The sequence below is a fragment of the Delphinus delphis genome, chromosome 20 (genome assembly GCF_949987515.2).
Source record: "Delphinus delphis chromosome 20, mDelDel1.2, whole genome shotgun sequence".
In the NCBI taxonomy this organism is placed as follows: domain Eukaryota; kingdom Metazoa; phylum Chordata; class Mammalia; order Artiodactyla; family Delphinidae; genus Delphinus; species Delphinus delphis.
In genome coordinates, this window is record NC_082702.1 from 20,662,075 (window position 1) to 20,678,175 (window position 16,101).

Genomic DNA, 16,101 nt, shown 5'->3' on the forward strand with positions numbered 1-16,101 from the left:
GGTGTTTGACTCTGCCCCGAATATCCACCGAATATTAATTCAGCGCCTTTACTTGTCAAGGCTGCCGTGCTCTCTCCGCGCCGGAAATGGGGGGAAGGGAGGGGTCCTTAGGTCCTGAGCGAAGGGCCAAAGAGTCTCCCTGGAGGGCCCCGGGCTTGAGCAAGGTCCAAGGGAACCTGGACCTAAAACGGATGTGGGCGGGGTGGAAGGCAGGGGTGCGCGCGGCCTCGGGGCCCCAGCGACCCCACTCCAGGTGCCGCATCCGGCAGGGCCGCTCCCGGAGCCGGGCCTGGGCCGAGAGCGCGGCGGCGGCGGCGGCGGCTGCGGCTGCGGCGGCGGCTGCTGCTGCTGCGCGACCAGGTGGGTGGCGCCCCGGAAGGCCCAGCGCTGAAGAGCCGGAAGGCGGGAGGGTGGGGCCTGCGCGCCGGGAGGGGCGGCCTGGTGTCCCTGCGCCTGCCGGCCTGTGACCTCGCGGCGCCGCCTCCGCAGGTAAAGGGCTCCGAGCTGCTGGAGCCGGGAGGGGGAGGGGCGCCCGGAGCGGCTGGCATGCCAGCTGGTCGCGGGCCTGGCTCTCCCGTGCTGGGCGCACGCTCTTCGTGCATTCATTTTCCATATGGAGAATCGGGGTACACGGAGGGCTGTGTGTGCGTGTCACCTCCTGCAGGAACTCCTGTGTGTGCGTGTGCCCGCGCGTGTGACTTCCCGCAGGAACCGCGGTGCGTGTGGCTGGTGTTATATCCGCAGGGCGGAGCACCCTTGGCCTTGCCCTCTGGGAAGAGAATCTGGACGCTAGTTTAGAGGTGATCAGGAAGGGATGTTACTGATTTAGGGGCTGGGGGAGATTAACTTTGTGGGGACTGGTAGCTTCTTTAGCCTTTAAAACAAACAAACAAAAGAAATAGGAATATTTTGAGAGGGTGTGAAGCGACTTGCTCATGGGCCAGGTAGGTAGGTAACGTGTGCTCTGCTAGGGTCCTGCTCGGCTCTGGCCTGCGTTGCTGCAGGTGGCGGCCCCAGTGTGGCTTGTGCTTTTGATTTTTCAGGAGAAATCACAAGTCTGAGGTGTATGTGAAATCTCTTGATTTTAAAATTCTGGCAACTAATTCGTTTTTAAAAAGTCTGTGGGCTAATCTGACAATGTTTGCTGATGGGATCCAGTCTTTGCCCTGGGGCATAGAGAGGTGGAAAGACACGGTTTATAGGAGCCAGTGGGCACACTGGAGCTTTGTAAATTTCACCAGCAAAGTAGAAAGTACTGAGGATTGCAGGTGGGCAACATCACTCTGATTCTTAAGTGGCCCTGCTTTCCTAATTTTTAAAAAGAGCTGTGTGCATGGAGGTCTGTGTTAGCTCTGCAGCCTTCCTCTCCTCATCTCTCACAATCTGGTCCACCTCAGAAAGCCAGGCTATAGTCTCAGGGACAGGCTCATCTCCCTCTCCCCCAGATCCCTGCTGTAATCGGCAGACCAGCCTGGGTGCTTACACGAAACCAGGGCTTCACGTTGGCATTTGCCTTCCCCGTGGCTGGCAGATGGGCTTCCTGTGACCGGAGCCTGTTTCGTGGACAAATCTGATTCTGAAATAGGTGTGATATGGGGGGAGGCACACTCCCGCCCCATTGAGGTCTGTCCCCATCAGAGTGCTCCTGTCTCCTCCCTCCTCACCCACTTCTCTACTGCTTACAGACAAAGGCAGCTGGAGTGGGAGAAGGAGAAGCAGGACCGGCTTCCTTCCTCAATCTGGCAGCCCTGGAGAAGTTGGGAGGCTGAGCTTTTTAGCGAGGGCTCAGGAGATGGGGCTGCAAACCTTTCTTCCACAACAAGAGTCTATTGATGCTCTAACTTCTAAAATGATTCTTACAAGGAAATTAAACCAGCATTCCCTTGGATGGAGGCAGCCACAATGCCACCTCTTTACCCATGGTGTGGAACCATTGAACCCAGCTGGAATCAGGCCACTTCCTTGCCTCCCCTCCCACACATCATGACACCTGCTGGCTCTCCAGTCCTACAGAGCTCTGGGCTTGTGCCTTGTGCTGGCCCAACTGGGCTAAGTGGAGGTTGGAAGTGGCGTTTGCACAGTGATGTCTCATTAGCCCCTGTGGGTTTCGACCTAAAGTCATTCAGAGCAGGTTGGAAACTGTTTTTTTGGTTTTTGTTTTGTGGGCTTTTTTAATAGACAGTAGAGGGTGAAATGGGTATATATCTATTTCCTTCCTCTTTTACATACCTTTTCTTGCTGTGCAGAAACTGTTTCAAGAATACAGATCCATAATTCTGCAGAAAACCTGTTTTAGGAGTGGCATCTGGGCAGAGTACACTGGCCTAGAAGCCAGACTTGCAGATCAAGCATGGCAAGGCTCAAGGTCTTCATGCCTCTGGGAATGGGAGGCTCATTGCAGCCTCCAGAGGGTGCTTCATCTCCCTTTTTTCAGCATAAGTGACAGATAAAAAGCTGGATATAAACCAGAGCTAAGCTAGAAGGTGACTAGATATTTTACAGGAGGATTTTTAGCTTTTTGAAAGGTTTTACCATGAAATTAATTCCTTTGGTTATCTTAATATGTACTTGAAATTAAACATTTTGTTTGCATAGCTTTACAGGACCATGGCTTTTGGGTAAATCAGGTTACTCTCTCTCCCCCCATTTCTGAGTGCAGTTCCTTCGCTGTTATTAATGCTATAATGTTATCTTGACAGTTGTGCCTGGAAAATTCTTGACCTCTGGAAGGGTGGAAGGGGGCTCTCTTGCAGGGAGGAGGAGGGGGCATGTGCTCTGTCTACACGTGGTCACCACTGGTGAGCAGAGGGACCTGGAAGCTAGCAGGCATTTTAGCAGATCCAGGACACTTGGGAGCCAGAGCAAGGACAAACACACTTGAATTCTCCTCTAGTCCCTTGGGCAACCCTGCAGGACTGCCCCTCCACTGCCTCTCACACCCCTGGTGAACAGACACATCTGGCGGATGCCTCTTTGCATTTCTGAACTCAAGGACTGAGTAACAGACGTCAAACATCTTGAGTCATGCTCTCATAGACTCTTGCTGTCCAAAATGAGGGCAGAAGATCACCTGAGGGTGCTTGTAAATACAGAATCTCACCCTGCCCATAGGGGCCGTGTTTAACAAGATCTTCAGTGACTCCTATGCACTGGTGGAGAATCACTGATGTCAAGAATATAAAAGGAAAAGAGGGGAAATTTACAGGGGCTGGAGCACAGGATCCCTCTTACCTCTCCTGGGACTACAAAGACGTTCTGACTGGTGATACAGGAGATCCATAGATTTGTTCTAAGGGCTGAGAATTCTCTCTCGGGATTGGGAGGATAATTTTACATTAGAGACTAATTCTGGATTATCCTTGGGTTTAAAAAAAAAAACCTCATATATCCAAAAGATATTTAGTAATAGAGTCTGCTCCAAACTTCCACAGTCGAGTTCCTTTAGTGAATGTTTGCATGTCTCAGCCTTAAATGAAAAGGGGAGTGTTGGTGAGAAAGGAAATTGCCCACCGAGCCTTGGGTCTAGCCGAAGCTGGAAGGAGAATCACCTGCTCATTGCTGCTTTGATTTTACGTCCTATCCTGCCAGGTGGCCCATCAGTGCCAAAGCTCTCCATTCCCACCAGCCTTGGGGCGGAGCCTGACCTGCCCTCACCCTTGCCCCTGCCTGTCCTTTTCCTGCTAGTGTGGCAAACAGTTTCCTGACCCCAGAGGATTGTTCTAAAGGTCATTGTTCCAAAGTACACCCATCCATCTGTCATCTGTCCATCCATATGCAAACCCCTGGAATTCTTTGATTTCTTTTATTCTCTGGTTGTTTCATCTTACTACATCATCCTGTCCTTGCCTTTGATGTCTCACAAGTAGAACTGGATTGACTCTATGAGTGGTTGCTTATAGAAGCCAGTGGTGTATGTTAGGAACCAAACGTTTATTTAGAGCCATCATGTCTGAGAGTCTGCAGTGTTCCAGACTCGCTCCAGGCACTTTGCTTCCATTCTACTTACACTTTGCAAGAATCCAGCCTATAGGTGGTTTATCTCCATCTTACAGGTGAAGAATCTGCCATTCTGCTCAGGGTCATCCAGTGGGTGAAGGCTGTGCGGTTGCAGAGTCCTGTGCTTTCCCCTTCTCTGGCTTGGCGTGGGCAGAGATGCCCTGTCATACAGGAGACGACCAGGGGCTGGGACTTTGTGCACTCGGCCAAGGTTTGTGCTCGGGGATTGCCTGAGCCAGCTGCAAGGCCCTGATGCAAGAGAGCTCAGACTTGCCTCACTCGTGATGAACTGGTGGAACATGTGGCCAGCGTTGCTCCTTAACCTGTTGTAAATCAGAAGTTAATCAGAGGGCAGAGAAGACCTTTCATCCACCCTGCTGATTCAGTCTGCTTATTAACTGAAAGCTGCCCTGCTTTCTCTTTGGCAAAGGACTTGGCACATGACTGGGGAGTGCTGTCATCGGGCATACAGCAGAGGTACTGTTCTGTACCAAAAATGGGGAACCTTCCTTAAAACTTTAGGAAGAGCAACATTTGGGTAGAAATATGCTTCACTCATTAAAACTCTCCTTTGGAATGCTTCCTTCAAGGTCTGCTGCAATGCCCGTCGCGGTGGAGGACATCATGAGGCTGCTGTGCTCCGTCTCTGAGGAGAGGAAAATGAGGGCGGCCGTCAGGCACTCCGGGAGGGGCGCCCTGGTCACAGGGGCCGTGGCCTTCGTTGGTGGTTTGGTGGGCGGCCCACCAGGACTAGCCGTTGGTAAGTGCAAGTGCCTCACAGGGACAGTGCAGTTGTTGGGAAAAAAAGACCTTTGAAACCTCAGAGACCTCATAAAAGCCTCTGTCCTGTGTGAGAAGTTTGTTGAGTTGAGGTTGCTTCTGTGAAATGATCTTTGGGTACATAAGTCGTCCTGTTAAAAACACAAGCTTCTGTGTGAATGTCTCAGAAGTGCAGGGCTCTCTCAGATGGCATCTGTCATGCAGATCTGGAGGACACCTTTCCCCCCAGGGATGTGTCCTAGAGTCTGAAGATTTCGGGGTGTCCTGGGTCCCTTGGACAGTCTCCCTCCCCCCATCACCATTACACATCCAGAGAGGAAGCTGAGATTTGCAGGCACCTACTGGGGGCCGATGCTGTAGAGCCACTTTACATAAGCTCGTTCCCAGAGCGCTTCCCCATTCTGAAAGCAAGCAGTCCAACGCAGGAAAAGCAATAAGCTAACTCGTGGAGTGATCACCCCTGTCCCCTTCTTTTACCACCTGCTTCTGTTTGGGAACCCGTTTCTGGCAATAAATGAAACTTTGGCTGATTTTCCCATCATTCATTGTTGCTAGAATGAAGTTGCTTCCTTTGGATTATGAACCGGAAGAATTCCTCTGTGGCCCAAACCACAGGGCTAGGGGTGGTGTCAGAGAGCTGGCTGCTGTCCAGGTCTGACTTGAGGAGGGGCCAGATAAGGCCTCCCTCGAGGTGCCTCAGATGGACCCTGCAACACAGGGGCATCGGCTCAAGGCATGGTCTGCTGCATTGGGCTCAGTAAATATTTACTGAATGCCTCCTCTGTGCCAGGCAGCCTGTGGTGGGATACAGGGCCTGGGAAAGCTCACAGTCTGGTGGAAGTCCTTTCTGTATGGCTTGCAGTCTTCACATGAATACAGGCTGGAGAGGTGACTGCTTTTCTGCTGAGGTTGGTTTCTGTGTCCCAGCTCACCAGTAAGGCTTCCTGCTCTGTTCTTCCCTCTGGTAGCAGGATTGACATTCAAGGACACTGTATTAAGCTGAGCCCACACCGGGGAGAAAAATCAGCCTGTGGGTGGCCCCAGACCTTCCATCTATGCATTTCCATTTCCAGACTCTGTGAATTAGTGAGTCTTGACTTCAGCTTCTTGCCATCCAGGAAGTAGCCCATGAGGGAGGAGACAAGGCCATTTCCTTCTTCCTCAGTAACATCCTATATCTTTGTCCCACCCCATCTAATGTGCTCAGGGAAGGCTAGCTGGGATCATTTATCATATAGCTGTGCCCAAATGCCATTTTGGGAGGACATATTTTATTCAGATTGAGTAAAAGCCGGTAGAGAACAGGATGTCTGCAAAGAGAACCCCAGGGATTCGCTACTTGCAGCCCCTGGTCATGGGCAGGAGCATCATTTTACCCAGAAAACAAAGGAATTTTTTCTTCTCCAAAGACTTGGTAATTTTCTGGTCGATATTTCCTGGCGACTTTTTGCATTAAGTGCTGCTCTAAATCAAATATTGATGTTCTCACAAAGGTTTAGTGCAGATGAGTGCAACTCTTATCAGCTCTTAAGTGTTTCACTGGTGTCATGGGGAAAAGTTCAGTAAAACTTGTAAATGACTGGCCCTCCCTCCCTAGAATGCTCCTTATTTTCAGACTGGGGGGAAGCTGTCTAAGGGCAGTGTTCAGCCTCTAGGACATGAGGCTGGCTGGTCCCCAGAGAAGGTGTGTGCTACCAGGTGCCTCCATACTTGGTTTCCTGAGACAGTGCAAGATTTACTTACTGTTGGGTGAGTCCAGCTTGCAAATGGGTTCTCTGTGGCCTGGGCTGCATTCTTTTAGATAAACTTTTTATTTTGGAATAATATTAGATTTACAGAGAAGTTGCAAAGATAATGCTGAGAATTCCCATATATCTCTCACCCAGTTTCAGTTCCTATATTACCAAGGCACACTTGTCAAAACTAAGAAACCAACACTAACATTACTATTAACTATTCTTCAGACTATATTTGGATTTTATCAGTTTCTACATCCATGATCTTTTTCTGTCCCAGACCCAGCACAAGACAGCACATTGCACTTAATTGTCATGTCTCTTCAGTCTCCCCAGTCTTGTTTTTTTTACACTACTTTTTTTGATTCTTTTCCCATATAGTCCATTACAGAGTATTGAGTAGAGTATCCCTGTGCTATGTCCTTATTAGTTTTCTGTTTTATATATACTAGTGTGTATATGTCAATCCCAGTCTTCTAGTTTATCCCTCCCCCTTACCCCCTGGTAACCATAAGTTTGTTTTCTACATCTGTAACTCTTTCTGTTTCGTAGATAAATTCATTTGTACCTTTTTTTAGATTCCACATATAAGTGATACCATATGATATTTGTCTTTGTTTGACTTACTTTACTCAGTATGACAATCTCTAGGTCCATCCATGTTGCTGCAAATGGCATTATTTCATTCTTTTTTATGGCTGAGTAATATTCCATTGTATATATGTACCACATCTTCTTTATCCATTCCTCCGTCGATGGACATTTAGGTTGCTTCCATGTCCTGGTTATTGTAAATAGTACTGCAATGAACATTGGGGTGCATGTATCTTTTTGAATTATGGTTTTCTCCGGATATATGCCCAGGAGTGGGATTGCTGGATCATTTGGTAGCTCTATTTTTAGTTTTTTAAGGAACCTCCATACTCTTCTCCATAGTGGCTGTACCAGTTTACGTTCCCACCAACAGTGCATGAGGGTTCCCTTTTCTCTACACCCTGTCCAGCTATTATTGTTTGTAGATTTCTTGATGATGGCCATTCTGACTGGTGTGAGGTGGTACCTCACTGTAGTTTTGATTTGCATTTCTCTAATGATTAGTGATGTTGAGCATCTTTTAATGTGCTTTTTAGCCATCTGTATATCTTCTTTGGAGAAATGTCTATTTAGATCTTCCACTCATTTTTGAATTGGGTTGTTTCTTTTTTTGATGTTCAGCTGCATGAGCGGTTTGTATATTTTGGAGATTAATCCCATGTCGGTTGCTTCATTTGCAAATATTTTCTCCCATTCTGAGGGTTTCTCTGGTCTTGTTTTTTACCACTTTGATACTTTTGAGGAGTACTGGTCAGGTATTTTGGAGAGCTCCTCTCAGTTTGGGTTTGCCTGATGTCTTTCTCACGAGTAGACTGTGGTTATGGATCTTTGGAAAGAATACCGTGGAGGTGCAGTATTGTCACACATTTCAGGGACATATGACACCCAGAGGACCTCCCTTGTGATGCTCACCTTGATCACCTGGCTAAGGTCATGTCGCCAGGTTTCTCCACTGCAAAGTTACTGTTTCCCCTTTCCATACTCTACTCTTTTAAAGAAAGTCACCAAATCCAGCTGGGCTGCGTCTTTTCAATATCTGATTGCCGATATTTAAAAATCAGGGCTTCCATGGTGGCGCAGTGGTTGAGAGTCCGCCTGCCAATGCAGGGGACACGGGTTCGTGCCCCGGTCCGGGAAGACCCCACATGCCGCAGAGCGGCTGGGCCCGTGAGCCATGGCCGCTGAGCCTGTGCATCTGGAGCCTGTGCTGTGCAACGGGAGAGGCCACAACAGTGAGAGGCCCACGTACCACAAAAAATAAATAAATAAATAAAAATCATAAGACTTTTAAAAGATACATACTTGGTATTCCATGTGGCAGCAATTGGCTGGCGTAGGGTAGCCATGTCTCCTTTAGACAGCGACCTGTCTCTCCAGGTCACCACAGTCCCACTCAGCTCGCTTCACTCCTTTCAGCTACCTGCCTGACCCCTGTAGGCACTTGAGTTTGAGACCCCTGCTCTAGGACATCTTCCTGTAGCAGACTGCACCTGACCTGGTTAAATAGAACTTTCCATTGATACAAGGTCTTCAAATTCCAAAATAGTGTGCTTTAACTTTGATAATAATAAATTGACATTTAAAGATAATGTTTGTGCCCTTTTGGGGTAGCAGAAAGAGAAGTAGTTGAATACATTAAATTTGTTATTTATCATCATACAACTTTGGAGGGGTTGTATGAGAAACATTGTTTCAAGAGAAAATACCTCCTCATCTGTCTGCAGGGTCCTTTATAACCACGTGGTTCCACTGGAAATTTCAAAGTTCAGAGCTAAGACTCATATTAGCCATCCAGCCTCACCACTGAGATGGTTCTCCCTGAAAATGCATTTGCTTCTCAGCCCTGTTCTTTGAGATGAGAGAGATTTTTATGAGAAGCATGGAAACCTTCCGCCCACGAAGAGGATTTTAGTTAGCACAGCTCTCAGGAGGGGAGATGCTTTGTGTTGCACTGTGAGCGCAGAGCTTAGGGGAGGGCATGTTTGGGTGTCAATTATCTGAGCCAAATCGACCAAAGGCCACGTCAACCTTTGCCCTCTGCCCTCCTGGCGGAGCAGGCATGAAGCCAAGCCCATTCTGACCTGCTCATGAATGTGCCCACTCGTCACAACGGTAGATGTGAACTCAGCGAGAACCTGTGACTATCGTTTATGAATATAAATGACCGACTAATTGAGTCCTTCCTGTTTTCTAGGGGGGGCCGTCGGGGGTTTGTTAGGCGCGTGGATGACAAGTGGACAGTTTAAGCCAGTTCCTCAGATCATAATGGAGCTGCCACCTGCCGAGCAGCAGAAGCTCTTTAACGAAGCCACTGCCATCGTCAGGCACCTGCAATGGACGGACGCCGTGCAGCTGACCATGCTGGTCATGGGCAGTGAGGCCCTGCAGCAGCAGCTGCTGGCGATGCTGGCCAACTACGTCACCAAGGAGCTCCGGGCGGAAGTGCAGTACGACGACTAGGCCTCTGCTCCAGGAAGCGGGGTCCATTTAGATGATTCCCCCCGACTCATGGAAGGTGACTGGGGAGCTGCAGGAAGCCCCACATCATCAGAATATTACCCTAAACTGTAGCAAAATCTCCTGCTGGAGAGGCTGGGGCTGTGCCGTTCTGGAATTATTTGAGAAGATGCCGTGTTTTGTGGCTGTGTGCACCTGTGTGCCCTGACAACCCTTCAGCTAGGAAGCTGGTGAACAGTAAAGCCGTGACTGCTGCCACGTAGTGGCAGTTTTCTGAATCTACTCTCACTCACACAGAAGCTGGAAGAAGGTCTTCACGTTCAGCCTTCTCATCTCATCATGTGAAGATGACGCCTGTCCAGGCAGCCGTTGCAGGACCAGCCTTCCTTTGGGACCTTGGGGCTGTCCCCTGCTGGAATCATGTTTACCTCTTGAATGCCCCTTCCTCACCCAGTGACTTGTGAGTGGTCTCAGGGAGGGGGCAGTCGGCCTGCTGAGTGAAGCCACAAACGTCAGTGGCACCCAGCCCCTCCCCCAGTAGCTGCCCGACTGGGCTCTCACCCTCCCAGGGGCTTGCTTTCCCCATCTGAAAAGTCATAGTAGTTCCTGAGTTCTGTTTTTTAAATTAAATATTTTCAGTAAATTATTGCTCTTTCTGAAGTGGTAGAATCATAAACTTTCTCTAAGAAATGAGTCCACCCTAAGTTTCTCCTAATATTGTTTTTGCTTTGCTTTCAGAACCACAGTTTGACAAGTGTCATCAAACTACAATAAATGTTTTCTGAACAGTCCTTTTCTCCACCCATTTGTGTGAAGTATCTCTGACATTTGAAGTTGTACACATGGAGCACAAGGGAAGGGAAGGTGTCAGATTTGTGACTTTAAAGAAGGAATGAAAGCCCCGGATTCCAGGGCCTGTGACCTGACTTTCCAGGCTGCTGTGGTGCCCTGTGCTGCTTGTGAGCACACACTGCCCTGAGCCTCCCTGGCAGCCACAGGATGTCCCTTGGGTCCCAGGGGCCTGGAAGGAAGCTGCACTGTCCTCCCTGCTGAGCAGAGTCAGTATCCCACACCTCTGTGTGTGTAAAGAAAACTTCAGGGCAAATTAGAACCCAGGGTGATTAAGGAAGGATCAAGCTTTTATCTCAGAAAAGTTGCTCTTTTTTTTAAAAATAAATTTATTTATTTATTTTTGGCTGTGTTGGGTCTTCGTTGCTGCACGCGGGCTTCTCACTGCAGTGGCTTCTCTTATTGCGGAGCACAGGCTCTAAGCACGCGGGCTTCAGTAGTTGTGGCTCGCGGGCTCTAGAGCGCAGGCTCGGTAGCTGTGGTGCACGGGCTTAGTTGCTGCACGGCATGTGGGATCTTCCCGGACCAGGGATCAAACCCATGTCCTCTGCACTGGCAGGCGGGTTCTTAACCACTGGGCCACCAGGGAAGCCCAGAAAAGCTGCTTTTTATCTGGCCTTATCTAGCACACATCAGGTGCCCTTTACAGGCCACACTCCTGGGGTTGATGAAGCCACTTTGGACATTTGCACTGTTTGGGTTGATGGGGGGCAGGGTGGGGTCCTTTTAGATGATTATCCTGACTCATAGAAGGTGACTGGGTAGTTATGGGGGGCCCCACCAATTCAACTCGTGTGTTGGGTCCTACTCTGCCAGGCCCAGGGGACACAGGTGGTCCCAGCTCAGAGGTCCTGCACCAGTGTCCCCTGGAGTCCCTTCCCTGGCCTGCCTACCTTTACCCTTGGGAAAACCACTCTCGGGAGGAGATGGCCTGATTCCTGACCAATTTGGGGTCAAATGAAGCAGGCCTTACAGAATAAAGTCACTGGCCTAGCCAGGTCCTGGGTGACTTACGGTAGACTTTGGGCCCAAGAGGAGTCCAGGCCTTGAGTCTCATCTCCCTCAGGAGCTGAAAGCACTTTCCTTGCTTTCCCCTCACACTCTACTCCCAGCAACTGTGGCTTTAGTATTTCTGCATCTTCTTTGAAATTTTTTCATTTATTTATTTTTGAATAGGTAATACAAGCCTGGTACAAAACTTAGAAGACATCAGAAGATACAAGTGGAAAAGGAAGGCGTCCTCCTATACTGACCCCTGCTCCAGCCCCCTTTCCAGATACAGCCACTATACCAATTTCTTATATATTCCTTTAACTCTGTTTTTAGATAGTCATTGAATGAATAGTATTCTTTTCTTTTATTTGTCAGTGTTCATTGCTGAAAACAGAAAAATCCAGAAAAGTATAATGAAATAAGAACCATTAAAAGTATCACCACCCATGGGACTTCCCTGGTGGTCCAGTGGTAAAGAATCCACCTTCCAATGCAGGAGATGAGGGTTTGATCCCTGGTCGGGGAACTAAGATCCCACATGCCTCCAGGCAACTAAACCCGTGTGCCACAACTACTGAGCCCGCGCATCTCAACTAGAGAGCCCATGCGCCCTGGAGTCTGCATGCCACAACTAGAAAGAGAAAACCCACACGCCACAACTAGAGAGAAGCCCGCCTGCCACAACGAAGAGCCCACGCACTGCAACGAAAGATCCCGCGTGGCACAACTAAGACCCAGCACAGCCAAAAAAAAAAAAAGTGTCACCACCTAGAAAGCCACTGTTAACAAATTTGGCATATTTTGTGCAAACCTTTTAATGCTATGTATGTGTATTTCTAACATATTTGCATCTTTACTGTTTAGACCTTTTTGAACACTCTTACCAATTAACATTAAATAACATTTGTGATGTATTTTGAAATCTCTTGTAAACATGTGTAATGGCTTTATAATATTCCACTGCACTAAACCATATATACATACCTGCTGTAGTGTCCTTTCTAGGTTTTTACTATTATAGTGCTTCATTTTTGTGAATATTTTTGTGTGCATATGTTATGCACACAGAATATGTTCATATTTTCGATTATGATAGTCTGTAAGATAGATACCTCAACGTGAAATTGCTGGATTAAAAAGTATGTAATATTTTTTAAGGCTGTCGTTCTGTTCGGTCAAAATTCTTTCCAGAGGGGCAGTATCAATCATTTGCTCTCCCAGCAACAGGTTTTGGGGGTGCACATCTCATCACATCCTCACCAAGAAATAGAATGAGACTGTCTTAAAGCTCTATTAATTTAATGGGTGATTACTGACATCTTGGTTCGAGTCATTTATCTTTGGATTATGAGTGGGGTTGACAAGGCCAGGGTGACCACCTGGCGGCCACCTACCCAGGCGGTGCTGAGAGCCCCTGGGCCCCCATGGCCCAGGCCTAGCAGAGAGTGAGGGGGCCCTGGCCTGAGCAGAGGGCTGGCGGGGCGGTGGTGGCTTGTGGCCAGGAAGCAGCAGGGGAATGCCAGCAGCGGGAGCCTAAGGAGGCAGCTGAGGAGGAAGCCTTGGTGGGGGACCCAGTAATTATACAAAGAAACCTTCTGCTCTGGGCCGGTTATTAACCTGCTTCGGTGTTGACGCGACAGTGCCGAGTGAGATTTTTCCAGGCAGATGGTGTATATTTAGCTAGAACGAACTTTTCTATTTTTCTGGTTTTCGGAAGCAGACACCGGGGTGTGTTGCAATGCGGGAGGACTGGGGCTCAGGGTGTGGAGGAAGGGTCCTCTCCCCGTTACTTATTGAGAGGTGCCACCTAGTGGGGAAGCGGGTGCATCCTTTCTCTTCTTCCCTCTGGGCCGGGCCTGTCGAGCCTTCTCTGAGTCTCCAGCCAGGCCAGGATGTGGCTCCACAAGGATGATGTTTTGTGAGTTCCCCTTGGGAGGGGGGCTGGGGCCTTCCTGAGATTTTTTCTTTTTTTTTTTTTTGCAGTACGCGGGCCTCTCACTGTTGTGGCCTCTCCCGTCGTGGAGCACAGGCTCCGGACGCGCAGGCTCAGCGGCCATGGCTCACGGGCCCAGCCGCTCTGCGGCATGTGGGATCTTCCCGGACCAGGGCATGAACCCGTGTCCCCTGCATTGGCAGGCGGACTCCCAACCACTGCGCCACCAGGGAAGCCCTTTCCTGAGGTTTTAATAAGCTATGAACAGAACATCAGCCATGTCTGCTGCAACCTTTTTGTATATAAACCAGAATGTCTCTCAGTCCTGAACAATCAACATATGGCAGTTAAGCAATGCCAGGATTCATCTAAACCACACAGGGAAGAAGGACTGTCTGATATATTTTCAGTTTGTTGGGAGGAGATAAATGGCTTTATTCGCTGGAGGTGGCATCTTGGACCATTATGATGACAGCGGGTCAGGAGGCAAAGCTTGGGCCTGGCCGGCTGCATCGCAGCCTTGGGGCTGCTAAGGTACCCCAAATGCTGGCAAATAGAGGAAGTTAAAAAACGTTTTTCTAAATTATTGAGCTGGAGGCTATTTAATTTTTGTGGGTTTTAAGGGGAGGACTTTACTTGTTCTCATTTGCAGTTGAACAAATGAAAGGATAGTATCTAGGAGTTATCTGTTATACACCAATTAATTAGTATTAATGAATACACATGATCAAATGCAAAGCTGGCAGGGCTGTGGGAAACCAATGTATACACATACAGACACTCCACTGGAGAAAATACATAGTGATACAGTCTTTTGGGAGAGTGATTTAAAGGAAAAAAGTCGCAGGAACCATAAAATTGTATATACTTTCCAGCCAACCAATTTCACTTCGGGGAAAATATTACAATAAAATAATTCAAACAGAAAAAAGATAAAGCTATTCATAGCACTGCTGTTTATGACGGCAGGAAAAAAAGGGAAACAATTCTGATGTTGAACAACAGGGAAATAGTTAAACTGTGTATGTGGGCAATGTAATGGAATACTAACAGCCAATTTTAATAAGTAGTAAATGGGGGTGGATGGATGAAAGTCAGTGGAATTGCTCCATGCGCATGATTTGCCTTACAGCAACTTCATACTTATGTGCTTGGGGGGAATAAAGAAAAAGACAAGCTGTAACTAGTGCTGGTGACCCCAAGGGCTTCCAATGCCCCAAGGGTGTGGCTCAGGGGAAGCGGTACAGGTGGATGAGAATCTCAGAGTGTGGGCATCTTGTGCCTGAGGGGATTCTAGTGTTTTAAAATGTGAATTACTTACCTATCCGCAAACCAGGCAAGAACCAGCCTGGTCCCCAACTCCCTGGGGCTGCTCCTCCCAGGAACTGTTCAAGGCCACATCACGAGCAGCGGCCTCACAAGCCTGCCCCTACAGAGGCGAGGTCCCACTGCAGCGCAGGGTTCCAAAGCACAACTCTTAGGGGTGTTACATGTGCCGCCTGACCAAGGCAGGAGGGCCAGCCATGCTGGGAGCTGTTTGGATACAGGGTCTTCTCTCTAAGGTTGTCCAACAGAAATATAATACAAGCCACAAACACAATTTTAGATTTTCTAGTAACCTCATTTTTTAAAAGTAAAAAATAAATTTAATAGTATACTTTAACCCAATATAGCCAACATATATTATCATTTCAACATGTAATCAATAGAAAAGAGTATTGAGATATTTTCCAAATTTTTATATTATCTCTTCGAAACTCAGTGTATATGTCACAATTACAGCACGTCTCAAATCTGACTAGCCACATGTTAAGCCATGTGTGGCCAGTGGCTACCACGTCAGGCATCACCACTCTGTAAGATACATAACAGAAGACATAAAGATGAAAGATTTTTCTTTTCCCCTTAGGTTGCCAGTGATATAGACATGTCCCTCTAAGGACCAGGAACCTCTTTCTGTCACTTCTCTGTTCTGAAGTTCAGCATCTGGGCTTGTTTGTGGTCCTTGTTAGAGGTCAAGATCAGGTTGGATGGTGCTATGGACTGAACTGTTTCTCCCCCAAATTCATATACAGAAGCCCTAACCCCCAATGTGACAGCATTTGGAGATGGAGCCTTTGGAAGGTAATTAGAGTTAGGTGAGGCCATGGTGTGGGGACCCCCATCCCCACAATGGGATTAGTGCCCTTGCGAGAAGGAACACCAGAGAGCTCCCTCTCTCTCTGTCTCTCTCTCTGCCATGTGAAGACAGGGAGGAGAAGGCCGTTGGCAAGCCAAGAGCCCTCACCAGAACCCAGCCATGCCAGCACCCTGATCTTGGACTTCCAGCCTCCACAACTGCGAGCGATACATGTCCATGGTTAGGCTGCCAGTCTGCAGCGCTTTGTTATGGCAGCCTGAGCAGACTGCGGCAGGTGGGAAGCTGGGAGGGGGAGGCTTACTGGGGACCTCCCAGATCCCTGTTCTCTAACCTGATTTAGGGGCAACAGCATTTTCTCCCTGCCTTAAGATGACAACTTGACCTGGTGCGTGGGTGAAGACCCTCCTGGATGAACATCCTCAGCACTAAGAACCAGCCTTGTCCTTCTGTCCCAGGCACAGGTGGCCCTCAGAGGCCTTGGAGAATGGCACCCCTTAATCTCTACCCCCTTTCTGCCTGCACCTGCCAAGCTGAGTGTGGCTAAAGAAAACACCTGTCCACAATGACTGGCCTCACTCAGCACCGCTGTGTTTTCCTAGTTCACTTCCTCTCCCACTGCCTCT

The 16,101-nt window shown here is 48.5% G+C and overlaps 1 protein-coding gene across 5 annotated transcripts; it reads left to right on the forward strand.

Annotated features, from left to right (window-relative positions):
• Window positions 1-340: 340 nt before the first annotated feature.
• Window positions 341-10,813, forward strand: C20H19orf12 (chromosome 20 C19orf12 homolog). Of its 5 annotated transcripts, none has more exons than XM_059999065.1 (3): window positions 341-360; window positions 4,587-4,756; window positions 9,301-10,813. In XM_059999065.1, the coding sequence occupies exons 2-3, from the start codon at window positions 4,597-4,599 to the stop codon at window positions 9,564-9,566; spliced, it is 426 nt and encodes a 141-aa protein (XP_059855048.1). In that variant the 5' UTR covers window positions 341-360; window positions 4,587-4,596; the 3' UTR covers window positions 9,567-10,813. The 5 variants fall into 5 exon arrangements, with proteins under 5 accessions (XP_059855048.1, XP_059855044.1, XP_059855045.1 ...); XM_059999061.1 differs by lacking the exon at window positions 341-360 and adding an exon at window positions 383-489 and having other exon boundaries at window positions 9,301-10,811; XM_059999062.1 differs by lacking the exon at window positions 341-360 and adding an exon at window positions 576-716.
• Window positions 10,814-16,101: the final 5,288 nt, after the last annotated feature.